General features: G+C 43.0%; 1 protein-coding gene across 5 annotated transcripts in view; it reads right to left on the bottom strand.

The window, feature by feature from the left end:
- Positions 1-23411, bottom strand: part of znf532 (zinc finger protein 532) — a 44608-nt gene that overhangs the window by 6561 nt on the left and 14636 nt on the right. For all 5 annotated transcript variants that reach the window (XM_013136993.4, XM_020053642.3, XM_013136992.4 and 2 more), the window contains 12 exons: positions 20047-21091; positions 11160-11588; positions 8868-9113; positions 8399-8634; positions 8113-8276; positions 7477-7820; positions 7104-7285; positions 6434-6610; positions 5554-5716; positions 3870-4169; positions 3459-3571; positions 3003-3144 (listed from right to left, as the gene is read on the bottom strand). In XM_013136993.4, coding sequence (XP_012992447.2) covers positions 3003-3144; positions 3459-3571; positions 3870-4169; positions 5554-5716; positions 6434-6610; positions 7104-7285; positions 7477-7820; positions 8113-8276; positions 8399-8634; positions 8868-9113; positions 11160-11588; positions 20047-21066 — 3516 coding nt within the window. In that variant the 5' untranslated portion in view covers positions 21067-21091. The remainder of the gene's footprint in view (positions 1-3002; positions 3145-3458; positions 3572-3869; positions 4170-5553; positions 5717-6433; positions 6611-7103; positions 7286-7476; positions 7821-8112; positions 8277-8398; positions 8635-8867; positions 9114-11159; positions 11589-20046; positions 21092-23411) is intronic.

Genomic DNA, 23411 nt, shown 5'->3' with positions numbered 1-23411 from the left:
AGAGCTGAACTTATTTAAACAGATCATGACAGGAACAATGTTTTCAGTGACAATGACCTCCCAAGCAACTGTATCTATGTATGGTTGAACTCTTTACATTCTATGGGATACTTATCACATCTGGGTACAGCTCTGTTCCAAGAGGACACATGAACTGGTCACTTGACAGTGAATGCATTTCAAATGCAATGTGGAGAAATTGCTTTGATTAAATAATGGCCTCAGTTCATGTGGTTGACAACTCAAAGATCACTGATGACCCATTTTATAAGGTTAGGCCCCTTGTTTCCTAGCTCAATCAGTTATACAAAGTCATGCCATTTCAGGAATGGCTGTCAGTGGATGAGAGCATGTTGCCATACTATGCAATTCATAAGAGGTAAACCAATCTGTTACAAGCAATGGAGCATTGCCTCATCCAGTATCACATGGAGCCATATGGTGGATTGGGTCAGGGACCCAGTGTCGTTCTTGGTCTTGCAAAACAAGTTCAGGTGCCTCAAGGTTGCAAGTTCTTTCATGACAACCACTTCACTTCGCTTGCACTCATCAGTGAAATGACAAAAAGAGGATATGGGAACTCTGGTACGATGAGGCAAAATTGTCTGATATCCTATTCAAGCCACAGAAGAACTTCATGAAGTTACCCCGGGGAACTTCTGAGTTTCTGACCCAAGGAGTTGCTGGTCCGTTGGAAAGACAGTAACATTGTCAGAGTGGCAGAGTGGCAACAAACATGGAGGAGAAGTACAGTGAGAACAAGGAGCAACATGCCTTTGACAAAGTCCCTCAACCAAAATGCATCAAAACTTTGGCACAAAACGACTATGCCACGGAAGATCTCTACTGGGTGCTATTGTTGAAGATCAGGCAAGATATGAGAAAGCTTCTCACTGGCCAATCAACATCACAGATGTCATCATTGTGACAAACTTTTTTGGAAAATAAGTTAAACTGTATGACAGAAGGTCTGACTGATCATAATTCAAAATAGGGATGCACAAACTAATCGTGCACTTGGTCCTGAAGTCTACCTCTATGATACACACTGCTCAAAAACATTAAGGGAAAATGTAATCATCACAGCATAACACCAAGTCAGTTAAACTCCAGGGATATCAATCTGTCCAGTTAGGAAGCATAAAGCGATTTTGAATCAGTGTCTCCTGTTTTGGTGAAAATGAAAGTGACAACAGGTGCACTGGAGGGGAAACACCAATACAACCCCCAAAAACTGAAAAGGAACAGGAGGAGCACTGCCAGAGTCCTACAAAATGACCTCCAGCAGGTTAGTGGGGTGCAAGTTTCTGACCAACCTGTCAGAAACAGACACCATGAGGGTGGCATGAGGGACCTGCTCTAGTGGGACCTGTGCTCACAGCCCAGCACCGTGCAGCTTAATTGGCATTTGCCAGAGGACACCAGAATTGGCAGGTCCGGCGTTGGCGCCCTGTTCTCTTCACAGTGAAAGAGTCTGGAGTCGCTGTGGTGAACATTATACTGCCTGCATCATCGTCCAGCATGACTGGTTTGGTGAGGGGTCAGTGATGGTCTGGCGGGTCGTTCAGACCTCCACTTACTAGCCAACGGTACCCTGACTGCTGGTAGGTACCGGGATGAAATCCTCAGACCCATCGTCAGATCTTACGCTGGTGCAATGGGCCCTGGGTTCCACCTGGGGCAGGACAATGGCCGGCCTCATGTGGCCCGAGTGTGTAGGCAGTTCCTGGATGACGAAGGCATTGATGCCATTGACTGGCCCTCACGTTCCCCAGACCTGAATCCAAGTGAGAACCTCTGGGACATTATATAATGATGCAGTTCAGTGTAGGCCTCTATTATATTTATTTTGTTCAGTGTAGGCCTGTATTTGAATGCATATTCTACAGGCTATCTCTACCCTAAAATTTACCAGCATGGTCTATGTGAATGAATTACACGACTGCTATACAGTTGCTAGTGAACGTTACACTAAAATGTCACAATGACAATGTTTCAATACATGTTGCACCAAAGATACAAAGTCACAATGTATGTTACAATAAAGTAACAATGTGGGGGGGGGGGGGGGGGCGCACTGTCAGGTCCTGGCTATGAGGAGGCCCCTAGCCATCTAGGCATCTCTGTGCTGCCGCTTTTTGCTTTCCACAATTAGAAGCAGCTGTACATCATTGCCTCTAATTGTGGACCCTATATTAGTTGAGTTTGTCCACACCGGTGTGTGAATCATTGTTTTTGCCTTTTGTGCTTTTTCTTGTGGTTGTACCTTGCCTCTGTTTTGTTGTTTTTGCAAGCCTAAAGTAAAAGTGAATGTCTTGCTACCACTCTGCGCCTGTGTCCTGCCTCCTCAACCGTGAAAGAGAGTATTTTAGTGGCAATGCTGGGGACTGCCAGTGGCAGCGTTTCATGTGTTAATAATTGGGCTGGGATATATATGAATTTTGATGACTGTGTAAGAGAAAAATGTCAATTCAGTATACAACACATTATCCCAACGGTCACAGTTGTGACCAACCATAAAACACACTTTCACCTATTTTTCCATTAAAAAAAAAGATTAAAGATTTCAAAGGGTTACTAATGACACATCATTTTGATATTGTCATGTCTGGGAAATATTCAGGATGAAATGTTTTAAAGGAAGGTTTCTGTGACAATTAAACATTAAAGAGTTTATAGCCATTATTTATCTGGAAAGGAATGTTTGTATTCTTAAACTTTGACTGCATATTGACTTAAAAAGTTAGTTGTTACATTTGACTGTAAATCTTAACAGTACTACTTATATCTCAGAATAAATTAAATTAAATAAAAAATATAGATTATTTGAAAAAATTATACCATCAAGTGACAAATTTCAAGCCAATTTCTGTTTTTCATTGAACAACCCCATGCCATGACAGTAAGAATACATGTTTTTAGATAACACTTTATAGTAAGGTTTAAAATAAGGTACTTTCATAAAAGTAAAACCTTTTGAGATTTTTGTTCAGTTAATGTACCTTGACAGGAGGGGTTTTCTCTGTGTTAGTTGAGTCTGGTGCCACCTTCCCCTCAGGGTCTTTGATGCCACCATGCATCAGCTGGATGTGCTTGTCCAGCATTATGCGCTTAGTGAATGTTCGATTGTGGTCCGGACAGTGACTGTGGAGTCAGAGAGAGTTCTTGAATAAGAGGCTAGACAAATAAAATGCTAAATTTACTTCACATGATTGTATGCAAATCTGTGTCAACTGTATGCTGGTAAAAAAACACTCCATAACTTTAAGTACTGTATGTTTCTCTGTATAGTAGCTAATGTGCTTGTAACAAGCCGCCAAAAAAATCTATCCAAAAATAAGTTACATTGAAGTAATTTTGCAGACATTCTTACCCAGAGGGACTTAAGATTATTGAGATCTTCAATATTGACACGTGTGGGAATTTAACCTGCATGCTCTACCAACTGGGCTACTTACGGGCAAAAGTAAACCTTGCGCAGCCCCTTGTGCTTGATCCTGTTATGTCGACACAAGCTGTGGGAGGAGCTGAATGACTTGTCACATTGTCGACATGGATGTTTCTTCAGTTGCTAAATTCAAAGAGGGAGATGAAAAAGAACATTCAAATATTTGTTTGATTTTTTAGTGCGTCCTTTTCATATGTGCTTGGGAATCAGGGATATTTTTAAATGGTCAACTAAGATTGGGCTTCTGCATTTAGCCCAACCGCTCTGAATTGAAGATGTGCAGGGTGATGCACCATGAGCACCCAGGGACAGCCTGCACAGCCTTACACAGTGACAGAACAACAGATTTTTCAACATGCTGGCTTGTGGCAACATTTTTGTTATACCTGCTATCCTTTTCAGGTATGTAATTAAATTTTACCTTGCCATGCTCCCGTCTCATGTGTGCTACAAACACCTCTCTCTGGGTGAAGAGACGGTCACAGTCCTCACACGTCCAGCCAGGGGCTGGAGGCTTCTTGGAGGCTGAGGTGGTGGTGTTTTGAGCCTTTTTCAGTGGTGTAGAAGAGGTCTTCTTATCCCCCCAATTCAGACCATTGACGGTTTTGGGAATGTTGGTGTTGGGGCTAGAGGACATGGGGTTGGTGGGTTTGGTACTGAGTGGCAAGTTGATACCTAGATTAGGGGGACCCTCAATGGTCTTTAGGGTGCCATGCATGGCCTGCAGGGGAATAAAATAACTTACGTTCACTGACAGTTATGGACAGCACAAGAGCAATGTTTATTGATGAATGATTATTGACAGTAGTAATGAATTTCAAGCAATTAAGCATTGACTTGACATACACTCACCTAAAGGATTATTAGGAACACCAGTTAAATTTCTCATTAATGCAATTATCTAATCGACCAATCACATGGCAATTGCTTCAATGCATTTAGGGGTGTGGTCCTGGTCAAGACAATCTCCTGAACTCCAAACTGAATGTCAGAATGGGAAAGAAAGGTGATTTAAGCAATTTTGAGCGTGGCATGGTTGTTGGTGCCAGACGGGCCGGTCTGAGTATTTCACAATCTGCTCAGTTACTGGGATTTTCACGCACAACCATTTCTAGGGTTTACAAAGAATGGTGTGTGGCAGTCCTGTGGGCGAAAATGCCTTGTTGATGCTAGAGGTCAGAGGAGAATAGGACCACTGATTCAAGCTGATAGAAGAGCAACTTTGACTGAAATAACCACTTGTTACAACCGAGGTATGCAGCAAAGCATTTGTGAAGACACAACACGCACAACCTTAAAGCGGATGGGCTACAACAGCAGAAGACCCCACCGGGTACCACTCATCTCCTCTACAAATAGGAAAAAGGGTCTACAATTTGCACGAGCTCACCAAAATTGGACAGTTGAAAACTGGAAGAATGTTGCCTGGTCTGATGAGTCTCTATTTCTGTTGAGACATTCAGATGGTAGAGTCAGAATTTGGCTTAAACAGAATAAGAACATGGATCCATCATGCCTTGTTACCACTGTGCAGGCTGCTGGTGGTGGTGTAATGGTGTGGGGGATGTTTTCTTGGCACACTTTAGGCCTCTTAGTGCCAATTGGGCATTGTTTAAATGCCACAGCCTACCTGAGCATTGTTTCTGACCATGCCCATCCCTTTATGACCACCATGTACCCATCCTCTGATGGCTACTTCCAGCAGGATAATGCACCATGTCACAAAGCTCGAATCATTTCAAATTGGTTTCTTGAACATGACAATGAGTTCACTGTACTGAAATGGCCCCCACAGTCACCAGATCTCAACCCAATAGAGCATCTTTGGGATGTGGTGGAACAGGAGCTTCGTGCCCTGGATGTGCATCCCACAAATCTCCATCAACTGCAAGATGCTATCCTATCAATATGGGCCAACATTTCTAAAGAATGCTTTCAGCACCTTGTTGAATCAATGCCACGTAGAATTAAGGCAGTTCTGAAGACGAAAGGGGGTCAAACACAGTATTAGTATGGTGTTCCTAATAATCCTTTAGGTGAGGGTATTTTCTTACTGCTTTTTTCTGCCTTTAGCAGAGTAGAAGACAATTGTAGATATACATTACCTTGATGTGGTCCAACATTAGCTGTTTCTGAGCATAGTGCATGGAGCAGTCTGGACATTTGAAGACAGACACTTTGTGGTTGGCAATGTGTTGGTCAAAGTGGGACTGAAGCAGAGTCTGCTGGGTGAACACTGTATCGCACATGGAACACTTGTAGATTAACCTGGAAGATGAAGAATAAGACAATATATGTTGGATAAAGACTACATTTCTTCAGTTTATCAGAAAATTTATTAAATTAATAATTGTTTTTAAGAACTGTAACATTGCATTGTACACTGCACCTATTCTTGCCCATGAAGACATTATAAACGTAATAATTTTCATAATTGGAGTTAAGTATTTATTTTAACACAATATGCCAGTTCAAAAGGTGTGGCACACTTTTGAGCCACAACGTTTGTCAGCATACTTTCTGTATGAGGCATTACCAATCACCTGCTATGGAGCATGGTAATGTATTATGTGTCTGTGGTCTTTCATAAGATAGTCTTGACAAACAAAGTGATGAGAAGGTCATTCTGGTGGAAAAAATAACATGAGTCTGTGTGTCTAATTCTTTGGAAACCATGGAGAATTAAATCTGTTCTAACAGGAAAACAATTTGGACACATTATATGGTAAAGAATTAGGGTTGTAAATGTAATCAAGACTCAGTGATATAAAGAGTGGAAAATAACAAAATAGGACAGAACTTAATCAATGCTATATCATGGAATATGCTCAGTTCTTCAGTATAGTTCAGAAAAACGTCTAGGATAATATTCATTTTAGATATAAGAACTTACAAAATTACAAACAGCATATTAGAACACATGAGTTGCAAGAATCTTTACAAAAGTAATTGGGTCAAAATGTTTAAGAATCCAAAAACTATTACTTGGGCTCGCCTATCTTGACCCCAGGGTGCTGTGTGTATCCATGGGATTGTGTGCCTGGGGCAGACTTGAAGGCCATGGGGCAAATGGGGCACTTATAGAAGATCTCACAGTGAGAACTCTGGATGTGAGTCTTCAGAGCAGTCACATCAGCGTAGATGACGCTACAATGGACACAGCTGCCGAGGTAGAAAGAAGAAAACACATGACTTTTTTAATCAACACTGGATGTCCGTTTCACATTTTTCTTCACATTTTTTACCCTTTTTACTCCACTCTCAATTTTGTCCTTTAATAGTCCTTGATATGGTAGTCCTGCTCAATCTGTAGTGTCATGGAAAAGGTTCCGAATAGTTATGTAAATAACATATTACATTTTGCACCAAGATCTAAACATGTGTTTCTATGCTGTCATTATGGGATAATGTGTGTAGATTAATACCCAAAAATATTAAAACAATTATAAATTAAGTCCATGACAACAAAATGTGGAGAACATGACAGGGTCTGATAATAAGGCACTGTGCCATATTTTTACCAAATTGGTGAAGATATCATCTTACTGCTTACAAATAAAAATCTATACAGTGAAAAGAAGTAACCAAGGGAAAAAGCTTTAAAGAAAATGTTCCTCAGTAAACAAGAAGGGATGTTGTCTAGTTTCAGACTGACCGGTATCCCACTCTGCGGGTATAGTGGAGACAATTCCTAGTCACATGGGACTGGAAATGGACGGAGCGGCAGATAGCTCCACATTCAGGACAGATGTAAGGAGACTTATGTTGGTGGATGCGTTGGTGGGATGCAAAGCTGCACCCATTTGGTAGCAGCATTTGGCAGATGGTGCAGGTTTTCTGGAGACATAAAAAAGAAACAGATATTTAGACATTCTACATTGACCCATGATTCAATTAAATGAAACATTAGTCAATACAAAATGTATGAAATATGTTATGAGTTAAGGTGTGCTGACACTATAACAACATCTATTTGTCCGTGCACCCTTGAATTAATGGACATGTGCGTGCACATGCATTCTCCACACCTGTCCGCTGGACTCTGACGCCTGCTGATAATGTATTGCTAGAGAGTTCTCATCCTGGAACATCTCACTGCACTCTAAACACTTAAGACTTGTTCGGCAGAGTCGAGACGTGTCCTCATCAAGGGGCATGGCTGCAACTGGAGGAGCGTTGGAGGGGGCACAGATCACTGCTGCCTGGGCCTGGGTACCAATGCCTTTCACTGGTTGTTGGCTGGTGGAGCTGTGGGTAAATCCAGTGGACGTGTTGTTGGTGATGGTGGTGGAGGATACTGGAGGTGATGTAGTGATCATCTGGTCTGCAGGGATGGGTTTGAGGATGAGATGAGAACACTGCATAACCACCCCTTTATGGAGGAGAGAAGTGTAAACAAAAGGTCAAAAGAATGTTTTGGTTACACACATTTCAATTACATTTTTGTAATTTAGCATATCAATGCTTAGAGTTACAATAACAGTCAACTGATTCACAAGGATAGAAGAACATGCTTGTCAAACTTGCAGGCTTGGGTATTCAATCTTGCAACCATTTAGATACTTGTCAGATGGTCTAAGTGCTAGAATATCTGCTGCCCCATTAAAGAATATCAATGGCAGAGAATGCTTTATACATTTAATATACTGTGTGAAGAAATACACCTTTGTCCTTGTGTCCCCGGGCGTGGGACAGCAGGCTACACTTGTTGTAGAACACCAGGTTCTTGGCACAGTGGTTGCAGGTGACCTCGATGCGGACACTGCGGCGATCATAGTGCTGAGTTAAGCTCCTTTCCAGGGCAAATGAGTCCCCACACTCCAGACACCTGGAGGTCAAATGTCAATGTTTTTATTCATCCGTTCTGCACTTACCAATTTATGAGAACTGTTCACTACAATTTCTCTGCATCAAACTGGTAGCCTTTTTGTTTGTATAACTAAGAGTTACCTGTAGCCACGGGAGGGCAGAGAGATGCAGGCAGATGAGGGGGGACTGAGGTTGGGAACATATACAGGGACAGGGTTGATGCTGCTCAGCACCTTATTGAAGGCCTCCACCACAGAGCTCTGGGAGCTGGCTAGAACCTGGACCCTGGAGACCCCCTTCTTCTGGGCCTGGACCTGGGTAGCCAGCAGGGCCTGCTTTACTGGCTGCTGCCCCTGAGTCTTAGAGCTGGAGAGCACCTGATGAAACAAACATTTAGAGTAAAAATTTCTTGGTTTAAAATATTTTTACTGAACACACATGAATAAAAGACAAAGTGCAGATACCATGAAAAAGATAAAAGCGCATGTTATTTATTTACTGGAATGTTTTTATTATTATACTGTTTTATTGTTTTTTCTAGTGGGTAAGTGTATGACAATAAGTCCAGATTTATCATTGGGTTTGAAAATAAACTGAACTAAACCCAAACCTGGTGGAGTTCAGACACCGATGTGGTCTTAGTCTGTTGGAGCAGGTTGAAGTTGGTGAGGTGAACAGTCTTTGGCACGGTAAATTTGGCGTTGGCCAGGCTAGATGCGGGCACCATGACGGTCTGCTGTTGTTGGTGGATGGCGTTCGCCGCCTTGAGGATGGCGTTACTGGCGCTCTGCACTGATGCTGCTGGGATCACTGTGGCTTTGACAGTGGTGTTGTTGGCCAGCTTCAGGTTAATTACCTGAGTGGGTGGACAAGGGAATCGAATGTGAATAATTTCATATATGGTACATATATTGTTCAAAGAAAATACAAATTCTTAATAAAAAAGAAACTATCTTCTTAATAATGTATATAACTAAACAGCTCAGAATATATATTAAGACTTAAGTAAGAATATGAACCTATTTTGGTTATCTATCAAATCAGAAATGTACTGATGGCAGAAGGCAACAAACAGCATTGGAAAGAAGTTCAACAATATAAGATCTTATATGAGAATTCAGTATTCAGGACAGTACCGACCCCTTGACATTCTTTGCCATTTTTACTTCTTTTACAATTGATTACATTTATTTTTCTTACAATCAATCTATACACAATACCCCATAATGTAAATTCGTGAAAAGAAAATATTTGCCAATTTATAAAAATGTCTAACTTAAATAACCCATGTACATAAGAATTCAGACCCTTTGCCAGGACACACCAAATTGAGCTCAGATGCATTCTGTGTCCTTGGATCATCCTTCAGATGTTACTAGAACTTTATTAGATTTTTGGCGAATTCTTTTGATTGAATGTAATTGAGAAAGACACACACCTGTTTATAAAAGGTCCCACATTTCATAGTGCATGTAGGGAAAAAATTAAGTCATGAAGTCTCTGTTGACTTCCAACATAAAATTGTGTGGAGGCAATGATCTAGGAAAGGTTATAAAAAATTGCTAAAGCATTGAAAATTCTGAGGAACACATCATTGTGAAGTGGAAGAAGTTTGGAACCACAAAGACACTTCCTATCGCTGGCTATGCAGCTAAACTGCTGTAAGTGACAGGGAACAAGGGCCTTAGTCAGAGAGATGACCAAAAAGGAATATTCTTTAAAACAGACACATGCCTGAAAAATCCTAACTCAACCATAAGGGCAATAATTATGAAGTGTTATGAACTTGCCTGGAAGGGGAAGGGTATTTTGAAGAGTGAGGAGGACGATTCGGGGGTGTGTTTTGCAAAGCCATACCTCCAAATCTCATAATCTTCTTGGAGGTTTGGAAAGGTTTATTTAAAAAAAAAAAATTCAATGGAGCAAGGGCTCTGATTGCTTATTTGTATAGGACATTACATTTAAAGAAACCTCCCCCCACACAAATTGCTCCTGACCAGAGAGAAAAAAAACATATTGCAGAGAATTATTTGAAAGATTGCAGAAAATGGATAAAAACTGATCACTGATCGAGAGTTGCAGAAGTTGGTGAAATCTCTAAAACTACAATAAAATATAACTTCCATGCAAACATTCTATTTGGACATCTTGCAAAAGAGAAATCCTTTATGCTCATCAAGATATAAAACTTTAACTTAATATCACTGCCACTTTGATTGAAAACTGGGTCTGTGATCAGACCAGACAAAAATAGAGCTTTGTGACCAAAACCACCAGGTGGAACATAACCTAATCCCCACTGTATGGTGGATATGTTGTATTGGGGGTTGTTTTGCTTGGGAAAGATTTTAGGATTTATGGCAGTATGGACTGCATCATGTGATGTCTGCTTTTACCAGGTAGCCTAACTGGGTTTTTGTTTAATGTTTCAGAAGGACAATGATACAGAGCATTGCTCACACATAAAAAATGTAGCACGGATCCACACACAAAGGAACTAACCACACAAACCACATTTGACAATCTCCATCCCCTTCCCCTGACCTAAACTACATTGAGGTCAAGACAAGACCGAGGGCTCTAAAGGATATGAAGAAATTATGTATGGATGAGTGGTCTCAGATCCTTTTTTATAGAGCACGTTTATTGAAAAAATATTTATTGATTAGGAATTATTTGTTTTTAATTAACAATATTCCCTCAGTCATATGTTAGATAATACTCATATTCTGTTGTTGTGTTCATTTTTACCAAGGGAGCCAGTTCTGGAAGGCTCTGTATATGCACATTATATTTATTTAGTGGTGTCATATGTTTATTTTCTTAATAGAATTTGGCTGGCTGTATCAGAAGACAGCTATTAAAAAGTATAACAAAAAAAGTGTTAAATGTTTGTTGTTACCTGGGTACCTGCCGTCTTGACTGCTGACACAGGCAGGAATGCAGTTGCTACAGGTTTGATGGTCATTTGCTTTGCAATCTCCATAGCTGTACCTCCTGTGGTGGGCAAGGAGGAAGGCCGCAACGAGGTTGGGGAGGAAAGGAGGGAGGAGACCATGATTGACGCAGCAGAGACAGACACTAAATCCCCTCTCTTTGGGCCTTCAGGATCAAGCTCACTTTGGGCCAGCTGTGGGAGTACTCTGGTGACAGTTCTTTTAATCTGCCCAGAAGAGGTCTTGATTGTTTTGATCCGGACTTTAGGGATGACAGGTATGGAGGGGGAGGAGGCGGATGGGTAGGAGGGGGAACGGGACCCTCTACTACTGCCCTCGCTGGTGGCTGGGCTACTTGGACTCTCTGGGTGTTTGGACAGCAGCCTTCGGGCCACCTAAGAAAGGATAGAGTAGGAATGCCTTTATTGTTCTCGAAGGAAAATGTGTTAATGACTGAAAGTTTATTGCTGTATACAAGTAGACAAATAGTTGTCAACAAACCTCCAACAGAAATAATCATGTTAGAGTGCAAAGGAAAGCAGCATTTGTGGCATAAGTAAATGTAAGTGGACAGCCAATAGGGCTGAAAGTAATTTGAGCAGGCGTTGCTAATTGATTTCAATTGACTTCATTAAGAGCAAAGGGGCTATTTAAGAAATACTGTTCAAAGCATAGCAGACCTACCTGTTTAAAAGATTCAGTAATGCCATCAATAGATTTGTCAAATCTAAACCCTTCAGTGCCTTCACCAAAGGGGTAGTTCACAATGTTTTTGATAGTTTCATTATCACTTTTTATGTGATTGTAATCCTTTTTGGAACACACGCTCTGAAAGAGTCTTTAACAACTACAAATGAGTGGATGGCTGGGCTTATTTTTGGCATTTGGAACAAAGGATCTCAAACAATTTATAGACACAAAGTGGTAGCCCATTTGAAGTCTCAGTTTTCTGATATTATTGTAACGTCCTAGGTGGACAGAATGAGCCAGAGGCACAGGAGTGGTTCTCAATCAGTTAAATTAATAACTAAAACTGAATGCCAGAACAGAGTCCAGCAAGATGCTAACACAGGGAATTCTAATCTGCAGGTCACAGGTGCTCCCCAAACAACATGAAGGCCCCAAAAACTAACTAACCCCCAGCCAAAACTCCCCTTAATAAAGGCTCCTACCCGGCTCCTACCCAACCAGGTAAGTCCAGCCCTCAGAACAATCTGTAACTTTCTTAGTCCAGGGTTGCCACATTACGTTCGTACAAAACTTCCATATCAAGTTTAGATGTAGATGGGAGAGCCAAGTGTAACACTCACACTTCTTTGCTAAAGAGAAAGGTGTGGAACTTTTTATATGAAAACAAATTCCCGTCCAGCACAAAAGAACATTACAAATATGGATAGAAATCTGATTCTACTATGAAAGATCTACTTTGCCCCCATTACTCCTGTTAATATCTATTGCCAAAAGAAAGATAATCTCAATTCATCGATTTATCCTTCTCCGGGTATGCTCTTAAGTTTGACTTTTAGTAGTAAATTCATTTATACAAATTAGAAAATTGCCTTTCTATTTGATGTGCCAAGGGTCTCTAACCCGACTAGCAGAGAATACTCTCATGTCCATAATGTTTACACACAAACTTTGACTTTACTACTTTCTTCTGGATGCCTCTCAGAGCCAGTGGAATGTAGTTAAAAGCCAAAATAGCACCCTAGCATTCCAGTTGTCTAGAAAAAACCAGCTGGCCCGCAAATAAAATTAATAAATACTGCTGCACTCAGCAGATTCGAACCTGAGTCTCCCACATGAAAGGCATTGTCTTTAATAACTACACCACAGCAATAAATAGATACCCAATGGCTAGACACCATTAAGGATTGAGTTAAACTCACTAATTTCTTACTAATTTTATCTATACCAAAAGCGTCTATGAACTGTAGGGCGTTTGCCACTGGCCGTTTTAACAGCGTATAAGCCAGTAATAGGCTTTACCAGTATCTACTAACTTACTTACTTACTGGAATAGTCATAGTCAAGAATTGAGCAATTGCTAACAAGACTGAACTTCACACTGCCAAAGCTATTTCATTTCATGGCATAACAACGTACTTTTTTCTTTCATTCGTGAATTACATTGAGACAAAATAACTATCAATAAATATGACGATACGTTTTTCATCAAGTGAAAAGACGAGAGAATCGTGAAATCTAACAGAAATAGGCACAATACCGTATAAGCTTAAACAGTTTTAGTTGTAGACAGCTAATTTTCTGTCTATCCAGACCCAAAAAGCATGCCTGGGTGCGTACTTCGAAAATCCACACAGTTTTATTGCGGGCCGCAGTCATTGTTCTCACTAGATTCAAACTCAGGTATTCCATATGAGAGGCACTGTCTTTAACCACTACGCCACAGCACTACAACTTCAACAGTCGCTAGACACCATTGAGCATTGTGTGAAACTGACTAATGTTTCTTATTAAGTTTACCTCCACCACAAATAGCATCTGTGAACTGTATGGCTTTTGCTACTTGCCGTTTTAACAGCTTATTAGCCAGTAATAGGCTTACTAGTATCTACTTCCTAAGAATAGTCATGAGAATTGAGCAATTGTTAACGAGAATGCAGATGAACTTTTCCATGCCAGAAACAGTTGCAATATAACCGTAAACTGTTTTATTTCAGGCTTACTATAATGTAGATACGGGAGGTTATAGCCAGCGAAGTTTTAGTCTACACGAATAATTCATAATGCATACTTTGTTTTGACTGTGAGGAGATACAAACGCGGGACCTATAGTTTGCAAGTCCGCTTCTCTAACCACTAAGGGGTACTCAATCAATCAGTCAGTCACTCACTCAGTAAGAGACATTCGCTCTTCGTGGCCGGCTACGCTTACGCATTCCACCAACAAAAGAAAGCCATATTAAAATAATGTTGGTCATCCAACTATGAAGAAACACAAAACAATAACCACTCTGAGATATGATTACAATCAGATTCTCACAGGAAAAAGTGGTAAATCCTTTCTCTATACCAAAGTAAAATATGTTGAAATTTGTGACAAACCATTAGTCAGTCCACTATGTACAATTAAAAGTGGCCTCATTATCCACAGTTTTAAATCGGTGAAGAGTATAGGGAACTACACTCTTCTTCCAAGGATATCAATGACAGTTTCCCTTTATATACTCTATGTCTACAGCAGACCCCAGGCCTGCAGAACGTCCAAGAGGAATGTTATCCCCACTCCATCAGCTAAGAGAACGCTAATTTCCTAAATGCCGAGAACTCTCTGGTAGAAATGTACAATAAACAATCCAAACCATAAAGGAGCATTTAACCCTGGGAGACTCTCATTTGGTTGGCACAATGTTTAATGTTTCTAGGTCAGTGAGATTTGTTTCAAACATAATTAGTTAGAAAGAGAGCAGGAACTGGCGATGGAAATATATATGTCTAACATTCTTAAATATCCTAAAATTCGGGAAATGTGGATCCTTCTGTGCTGGCTTAACGATGCCAACAGGTTATGTGTAGTCTACTAGCCATGGCCAATATTGTGCTCTGGGTCAGCCAAAAAAGCAATTAGTTACAGTTGCAATTATGAAATAAATAATGATATTGTCTACCCCTCTTTGCAGCCAGTCAGTTAACGTAATGGGTTCATATCCCTCCAAGAACTGCCACCTTAACGTGGTGGAGGGGTTTGAGTACCCGAGTGACCCTAGGAGCTATGTTGTCTGGGGCTATATGCCCCTGGTAGGGTCTCCCAAGGCAAACAGGTCTTAGGCGACGGGTCAGACTAAGAGCGGTTCAAAACCCCTTAATGAAGAATAAAATTTTGAGTACCGTGACGTCGCCCGGTATGGCGCAGCCGGGGCCCCACCCCGGAGCCAGGCCCGGGGTTGGGGCTCGAATGCGAGCGCCTGGTGGCCGGGCCTTCCCCCATGGGGCCCGGCCGGGCTCAGCCCGAACGGGTGACGTGGGGCCGCCCTCCCGTGGGCTCACCACCCACAGGAGGGACCATAAGGGGCCGGTGCAAAGAGGATCGGGCGGCAGTCGAAGGCAGGGGCCTAGACAACCCGATCTCTGGACACAGAAACTGGCTCTAGGGACGTGGAATGTCACCTCGCTGGCGGGGAAGGAGCCTGAGTTAGTGCGTGAGGTTGAGAGGTTCCGATTAGAGGTAGTCGGGATCACCTCTACGCACGGCTTGGGCTCTGGAACCACACTCCTTGAGAGAGGATGGACTCTTCACCACTCTGGAGTTGCCCATGGTGAGAGGCGGCGGGCTGGTGTGGGTTTGCTCATAGCTCCCCAGCTCTGCCGCCATGTGTTGGAGTTTACCCCGGTGAACGAGAGGGTCGTTTCCCTGCGCCTACGGGTCGGGGATAGGTCTCTCACTGTTGTTTGTGCCTACGGGCCGAACCGCAGTGCAGAGTACCCGACCTTCTTGGAGTCTCTGGGAGGGGTGCTGGAAAGTGCTCCGACTGGGGACTCTATTGTTCTACTGGGGGACTTCAACGCCCACGTGGGCAACGACAGTGACACCTGGAGGGGCGTGATTGGGAGGAACGGCCCCCCTGATCTGAACCCGAGTGGTGTTCAGTTATTGGACTTCTGTGCTAGTCACAGTTTGTCCATAACGAACACCATGTTCAAGCATAAGGGTGTCCATCAGTGCACGTGGCACCAGGACACCCTAGGCCGCAGGTCGATGATCGACTTTGTTGTCGTCTCATCTGACCTGCGGCCGTATGTCTTGGACACTCGGGTGAAGAGAGGGGCGGAGCTGTCAACTGATCACCACCTGGTGGTGTGTTGGATCCGATGGTGGGGGAGGAAGCTGGACAGACTCGGCAGGCCCAAGCGTACTGTAAGGGTCTGCTGGGAACGTCTGGCCGAGTCTCCTGTCAGAGAGATCTTTAACTCCCACCTCCGGCAGAGCTTCGACTGGATCCCGAGGGAGGTTGGAGATATTGAGTCCGAGTGGACCATGTTCTCCACCGCCATTGTCGAAGCGGCCGCTCGGAGCTGTGGCCGTAAGGTCTCCGGTGCCTGTCGAGGCGGCAATCCCCGAACCCGGTGGTGGACACCGGAAGTAAGGGATGCCGTCAAGCTGAAGAAGGAGTCCTATCAGGCCTGGTTGGCTTGTGGGACTCCTGAGGCAGCTGACGGGTACCGACAGGCCAAGCGGGCTGCAGCCCGGGTGGTTGTGGAGGCAAAAACTCGGGCCTGGGAGGAGTTCGGTGAGGCCATGGAGAAGGACTATCGGCTGGCCTCGAAGAGATTCTGGCAAACCATCCGGCGCCTCAGGAGAGGGAAACAGTGCCCTACCAACGCTGTTTACAGTAGAGGTGGGCAGCTGTTGACCTCAACTGAGGATGTCGTCGGGCGGTGGAAGGAGTACTTCGAGGATCTCCTCAATCCCGCTGACATGTCTTCCATTGAGGAAGCAGAGGATGAGGGCTCAGTGGTGGACTCGTCCATCACCCGGGCTGAAGTCACAGAGGTGGTCAAGAAACTCCTCGGTGGCAAGGCACCGGGGGTGGATGAGATCCGCCCTGAGTACCTCAAGTCTCTGGATGTTGTGGGGCTGTCTTGGTTGACACGCCTGTGCAACATCGCGTGGCGGTCGGGGACAGTGCCTCTGGGATGGCAGACCGGGGTGGTGGTCCCTCTTTTTAAGAAGGGGGACCGGAGGGTGTGTTCCAACTATAGGGGGATCACACTTCTCAGCCTCCCCGGGAAAGTCTATGCCAGGGTTCTGGAGAGGAGAATACGGCCGATAGTAGAACCTCGGATTCAGGAGGAACAGTGTGGTTTTCGTCCGGGCCGTGGAACACTGGACCAGCTCTATACCCTCTACGGGGTGTTGGAGGGTTCATGGGAGTTTGCCCAACCAATCCACATGTGTTTTGTGGATTTGGAGAAGGCATTCGACTGTGTCCCTCGCGGCATCTTGTGGAGGGTGCTTGGGGAATATGGGGTCCTGGGTCCTTTGCTAAGGGCTGTCAGGTCCCTATACAACCGAAGCAGGAGCTTGGTCCGCATTGCCGGCAGTAAGTCAGACTTGTTCCCAGTGCATGTTGGACTCCGGCAGGGCTGCCCTTTGTCACCGGTTCTGTTTGTAATTTTTATGGACAGAATTTCTAGGCGCAGCCAGGGGCCGGAGGGTGTCAGGTTTGGGGACCACACGATTTCGTCTCTGCTCTTTGCAGATGATGTTGTCGTGTTGGCCCCTTCTAACCAGGACCTTCAGCATGCACTGGGACGGTTTGCAGCCGAGTGTGAAGCGGTGGGGATGAAAATCAGTACCTCCAAATCCGAGGCCATGGTCCTCAGTCGGAAAAGGGTGGCTTGCCCACTTCAGGTTGGTGGAGAGTGCCTGCCTCAAGTGGAGGAGTTTAAGTATCTAGGGGTCTTGTTCACGAGTGAGGGAAGGATGGAACGGGAGATTGACAGACGGATCGGTGCAGCTTCTGCAGTAATGCAGTCGATGTATCGGTCTGTCGTGGTGAAGAAAGAGCTGAGCCGCAAGGCGAAGCTCTCGATTTACCAGTCAATCTACGTTCCTACTCTCACCTATGGTCATGAGCTTTGGGTCATGACCGAAAGGACAAGATCCCGGATACAGGCGGCCGAAATGAGTTTTCTCCGCAGGGTGGCTGGGCGATCCCTTAGAGATAGGGTGAGAAGCTCGGTCACCCGGGAGGAGCTCAGAGTAGAGCCGTTGCTCCTCCACATCGAGAGGGGTCAGCTGAGGTGGCTTGGGCATCTTTTTCGGATGCCTCCGGAACGCCTTCCTGGGAAGGTGTTCCGGTCCCATCCCACCGGGAGGAGACCCCGGGGAAGACCTAGGACACGCTGGAGGGACTATGTCTCCCGGCTGGCCTGGGAACGCCTCGGTGTCCCCCCGGAAGAGCTAGAGGAAGTGTCTGGGGAGAGGGAAGTCTGGGCATCCCTGCTTAGACTGCTGCCCCCGCGACCCGGCCCCGGATAAGCGGTAGAAGATGGATGGATGGATGGTTCATATTTCATCTTAACTTGATTACATTCAACAGCAAAAGGTACATAAGTTAAAATCAATTGAAAATAGTTGCGCACACTAGCAAAAAGGAGTCACTTCCACGTAGGCTGGATGAAGCAGTTATTATAATTGTTCAGTGATGTAGGTTTCATTATACATGATTGGGCCATGCCCCCACACCACATTTGGAAAATGGCATTTTGTTCACCCAAATTCTTATCAACAGAACTCTATAATAAGAGAGGCTCATACTCTATGCATTAGAATGGTGTGGAGGCAGGACGGTAAGCAATTGCATAATTCGAAATTTGTAATTCAGACTAGGGGACTGTGATTACCTATGATCCGCTGCAATAGTTTACTTTCATAAGTATAATTTATATAATGTATTGCTCTGTTCTCTATTTACTTGTGAATTAGTTATCATGTAAACCACAAATATATTTCCATCTTAATATTTAGTTAAGAAATGTAATTTATATTTTCTGTAACTCATTTGTAGCACATTCTGGTCAGTTTTTTTAATCCACCAATTATATTGAATATATTGTTTTCCTCCCTAAATTACTTTATTTTCCCATTAATCCTGTTACTTAGGACATCTTGAAGTGAATGTAAGGTAATTTCATTCTTTAAGATATATTTGAATGCTTTATACACTGCTCCAATAAGTTAAGGGAGCACCTAAATCACATATCAGGTCTTGATGACAGAAATATATAAATATATATACATATATAAATTATATATATAAATTAAGGGGTTTATACATAGGACCCATTTTGACCTTTGAATTGCTGATGGAAACCTAAGGCTTTCCCAGAAATAAGCCTATCCCTAGCTTCAGCCCTAAGTTGCTTGACCTACCCCCCCTTTTTATTTTTTGTTTTGTTAGCTACCATTTGTCTCATTGCTCTATCTGTAGTTGTTTGTTAAGTATGTATTGTAAAGCATCTTTGGGTCTTTGGTGCTATATACATTTTATGTATTATTATTATTATTATTTCCCAGAAATATATTTTTCCAATCCCTACAGATTAGAGACTAGTTTAGAAAAATCTTTCTGCATTTGAAAATGCATGAGCTTTTGTAGGACACTGTCACTGTTTGGCAGATTATCTGTTGGTTAATCTGTCAAACCCCCCCAACTGATGTAATCCAGGCAATGTGGGAGGAGAAACTAAGCAGTGATATCTCCATCGCATGTCCATAGCAGAATGAGAGAATAGCTTGGAATAAATGTGCACATTTTCTGTTAAATTCAGCCATTTTCTTATAAAACTCCACATTTTACTTTTATAAAACCAAATTACACAGGTTCTTTCCAGTTACCTCTTCATCTACCAGCTGTTGGTCTGGAATATATGAGATCCTTATGAGTCTCCACAGGAGTCTCTGAGACCCTGAAGAGACTGAAAATTAAACAAGAGCAAATAATAACAGATTTCTTACAGAATCAGTTATTATTTGCAGAAAATAATGTTCATGTTTTGGAAAAAGAAAGATCTGTATATACGTATACTGTGTGACCAGGAGACTGGGAAGAAGGCTGCAGACTGAGCCATAAGAAGGGTTTGAACCACCGTCACCAGGTGGCATATGTGGTCCAGAGTTGAGACCTTCTACTTAAGACCCTGGCACTTCTTTCTGAAACATTCAACACATTAATAAGTCGTGTTCTTTCAATGCACTCATCTTGTTGCAAATAGTTACAGTTATAGTATATATAGTTATAGTAAGCATTCTACTGTGCTATTTACAGCAGCTGTATCCAGTAAATGTGGCCAATAAACCTAAGAGTTGGTAGACACAATCCATACCTCCAGGGCTGAGGGTGATTCCTGGTCTGGGGGCTTATCCACTAGTGGAACCCTGGGGCTCTCCCTCTGCCTGGTGTCCTTGGGAGATTCTCTTGATTCTCTTTTGTTGGGAAGGGTGGTTAGTGAGTTTCTCTGGGTGGTAGGGAGAGACTCAGAGACAACAGAGTGAGTAGTGTCTGCCGTGGTGGCTTTCTTTGCACTAAGTGCTGCTATCGCAGCGATGCAAGAGGACAGTTTGGCTGATGACTTGGCTTGCTTGGCCTGAGAGAAACTAGAGGACACAGACTGGGAACAAGGGTCCCCAGCCTCATTCCGCAATCCCTCCTGGGGCCTGGATGCCTCTTTGGCTGGTTTAGGGGAGTCAAACAAGTTGGGGTTACTGGTACCTAAAGTGTTATTGTTGTTATTGTTTTTATCAAGTTTAGACCTATCACTCGCTCCATTTGTGCCAGGCATGGTTGTGCTATGAGGTTCTACCAGTATGGATTTTTGGGTCTGCTGCTCATCTTTCTTGGTAGTGGCAGGTAACCCTGTCAGAGGGTTTGTTCTAAAACATGGCAGACTGCATTGCTTCACCCTGTCCAGTGGGTCGTCCACTTCAATCTTATCATCGTCATCAAACTCCTCAGCACTGGAAATAGGACTAAATTGATTGAAGGTAGAGTGAGAGCTGATAGCCAATGCATGATGAGTCTCAGCAGCTTTCAGAGTCTTACTGGAGAGGAAGCCATTGTGAAGTCTGTTGTGGTTGCCTATAGTGGTTGGGTGAGCCTGGACCTCCTTCTCTGTGTCTCCATTGGCATCCATTTTGTGGACATTCTTGACAATGACGCTGACTCCCACATCTGGAGTTCCAGAAGGGAGTTGTTCCTCATCCTCATGTGGTATGCTGGGGTGTTTGAGCTGACCTTCATGGGGTTCCTCGTGACCTGACTCAATGGCTGCTTTCGGGTCAACCATGTCTGGGATGTCAAAGGCTGCCAGCAAGTCGTCAAAGTCAGGGGTCTTCATATCGCCCATGATCTTGGTGTGATGATTTAAGAACCTGGAGAAAACAATGAAAACTGAAAATAATCATTTTTTTATTTATATAAATATTTAGCATATACACAAAATAGCACACAATAAGCCTGTCAATTGCCAGAGAACTCAGGCTACAATATGATCACAAAATGTAGGTGCCGATGTGTGTATACAGTGCCCTCCAGAATTCTTCCGCTCAGCTATTGTGAAGTTTTTTCTGGCAGAAGCAACAAGGTGTTGTTTTAAAATCTCTTGGTACTTGACGCCACTATAATCAGTTTACCAAGGCATTTGGAAGCAAAACATCACCTAAAACTTCACAGTGGGGGTCATTTTTGTCTGCATGACCAATTTGTCTTTTTACACCAAAACCTATGGTATTTGTGGCCAAAAGCAAAAAAATTAAGTTATGTAAATATATCTGATCTGACCATAGAACCCAGTTCCAATCAAACTTCCAATGACATTTAGCAAAATCCAAATGTTGAAGTTTATGTTTTGATGAGCAGAGGCATTATTCTGGTATCCAAATAACTTGTTGCCATAGCGTTGGATTCTTGGTGAGCCAGGATTCAATCACTTCAATCTAAATGTGATCCTTGGAGAATAATTTCCCTAATACTGGATGTGGGTACATTCAGGTATAATAGATTTTATAGCCATTGTCAAATGTATATAAATAAACAAAATATTGTGTGTTCTCTATATTGAGAGATGAAAAGGGAATTTAGCGCATGTGTCACCTCATATATATATACACTACAGTAAACCAGATATATACAAATATATTCAAGCAATAAGGTGTGGGAGGGTGTGGTGTATGGTCAGTATACAACGGCTAAGAGCTGTTCTTAGGCACAATGTATTGTGGAGTACCTGAAAACATCACGGTAACGCTATTATCAAACACTGAACAAAATTATAAACGCAACACTTTAGTTTTTGCCTCCATTTATCTTGAGCTGAACTCAAAGATCTAAGCCTTTCTCTATGTACACAAAAGGCCTATTTCTCTCAAATATTGTTCACAAATCTGTCTAAATCTGTGTTAGTGAGATAATCCATCTACCTCACAGGTGTTGCATATAAAGATGCTGATTAGACAGCATGATTATTGCACAGGTGTGCCTTAGGCTGGCCAAAATAAAAGGCCACTCTAAAATGTGCAGTTCCATCACACAGCACAAGGCCACAGATGTCACAAGTTTTGAGGGAGCATGCATTTGGCATGTTGACTGCAGGAATGTCCACCAGAGATGTTGCCCGTGAATTGAATGTTGACTCCTGAGGTCTGCTCAGGGCCTAAAATTCCTAGGGGGCTCAGGTCCACTCATGGAACTGGAGTGACAGAACTCTGGTAACTAGCATTCTATTTCGTGGAGCTCCACCTCCTAGTGGTCTGGGCAGAGCTTTGTGCTGCCGAGATGTATTCCCTGACAGACACAATACACCCACAGGTAATCAGATGAAATCTGGCCAACACCAAGCACGGTCATATCCCACCAAAGAAATGTGCACACTCTGGCATTAGTCAAGTCCACAGCAAACGCAATGCCTATCAACAGATATGTGGGCAGCCATGTGTGAACCCTGTAATTGGTTACAAGCACCAACAGACAATTCACACAAATAATTTCCAAAACAAGGAGACAACAGGATAAAACAAGATATCCATTGAAGTATCATACAACACCTGTCTCACATCTCAAACCATCTCCTTGGTATTGGAGATTTTGATGTATACTTATGTAATCAATATAATCAATTAATGTATCAATCACACTCATACAACTAATCAGTATGGTAATCTGTATAATCATCAATATACAATGTGTCCTACATAATCACCAATATGTGTCCTACAATGGAAGTAATCAGAGCACCATTGGATGTATTAGATTTGAGGGCCTGAGGGCCCTGTTATTTTATGGAGTTTTCAAGGCCTGCGCCACCAATATTAAACAATGATGGTTTGTTGGGTGACTTCCTGATATGATAAGAAATAACGGTGGCGGGTCAAAGAAGATCCACCCAAAGAATTAGCATAGTGGGATGGCCAGGTAGTGTTATACAAGATGGTGTTGAATAAAATTGGGTGTCCGATGTTGGAAAGGCAGTTGTTCTGCAGACCGACTCTGCTTTTTTGAATCTTCATTAAAGTCTATTTTGGATTCACAGGTTCCTGAGTCTTTGCATCTTTTTTGGAGATCTGATGTTTCTTCCACGACATTGGCTGCACAAAGGACAGACTGGGCGAGAGAACCCTAGGAAATATCCACAAGGTAGTATTTGATAAAAGGGGACGTTGTCGACCATGATGCAGCCTCACAAAGATCCTCAAC

This window comes from Esox lucius, chromosome 14 (assembly GCF_011004845.1).
Source record: "Esox lucius isolate fEsoLuc1 chromosome 14, fEsoLuc1.pri, whole genome shotgun sequence".
NCBI classification, from domain to species: domain Eukaryota; kingdom Metazoa; phylum Chordata; class Actinopteri; order Esociformes; family Esocidae; genus Esox; species Esox lucius.
The sequence above is the reverse complement of the archived record's forward strand: the minus strand, read 5'-3'. Positions and strand labels throughout refer to the sequence as shown.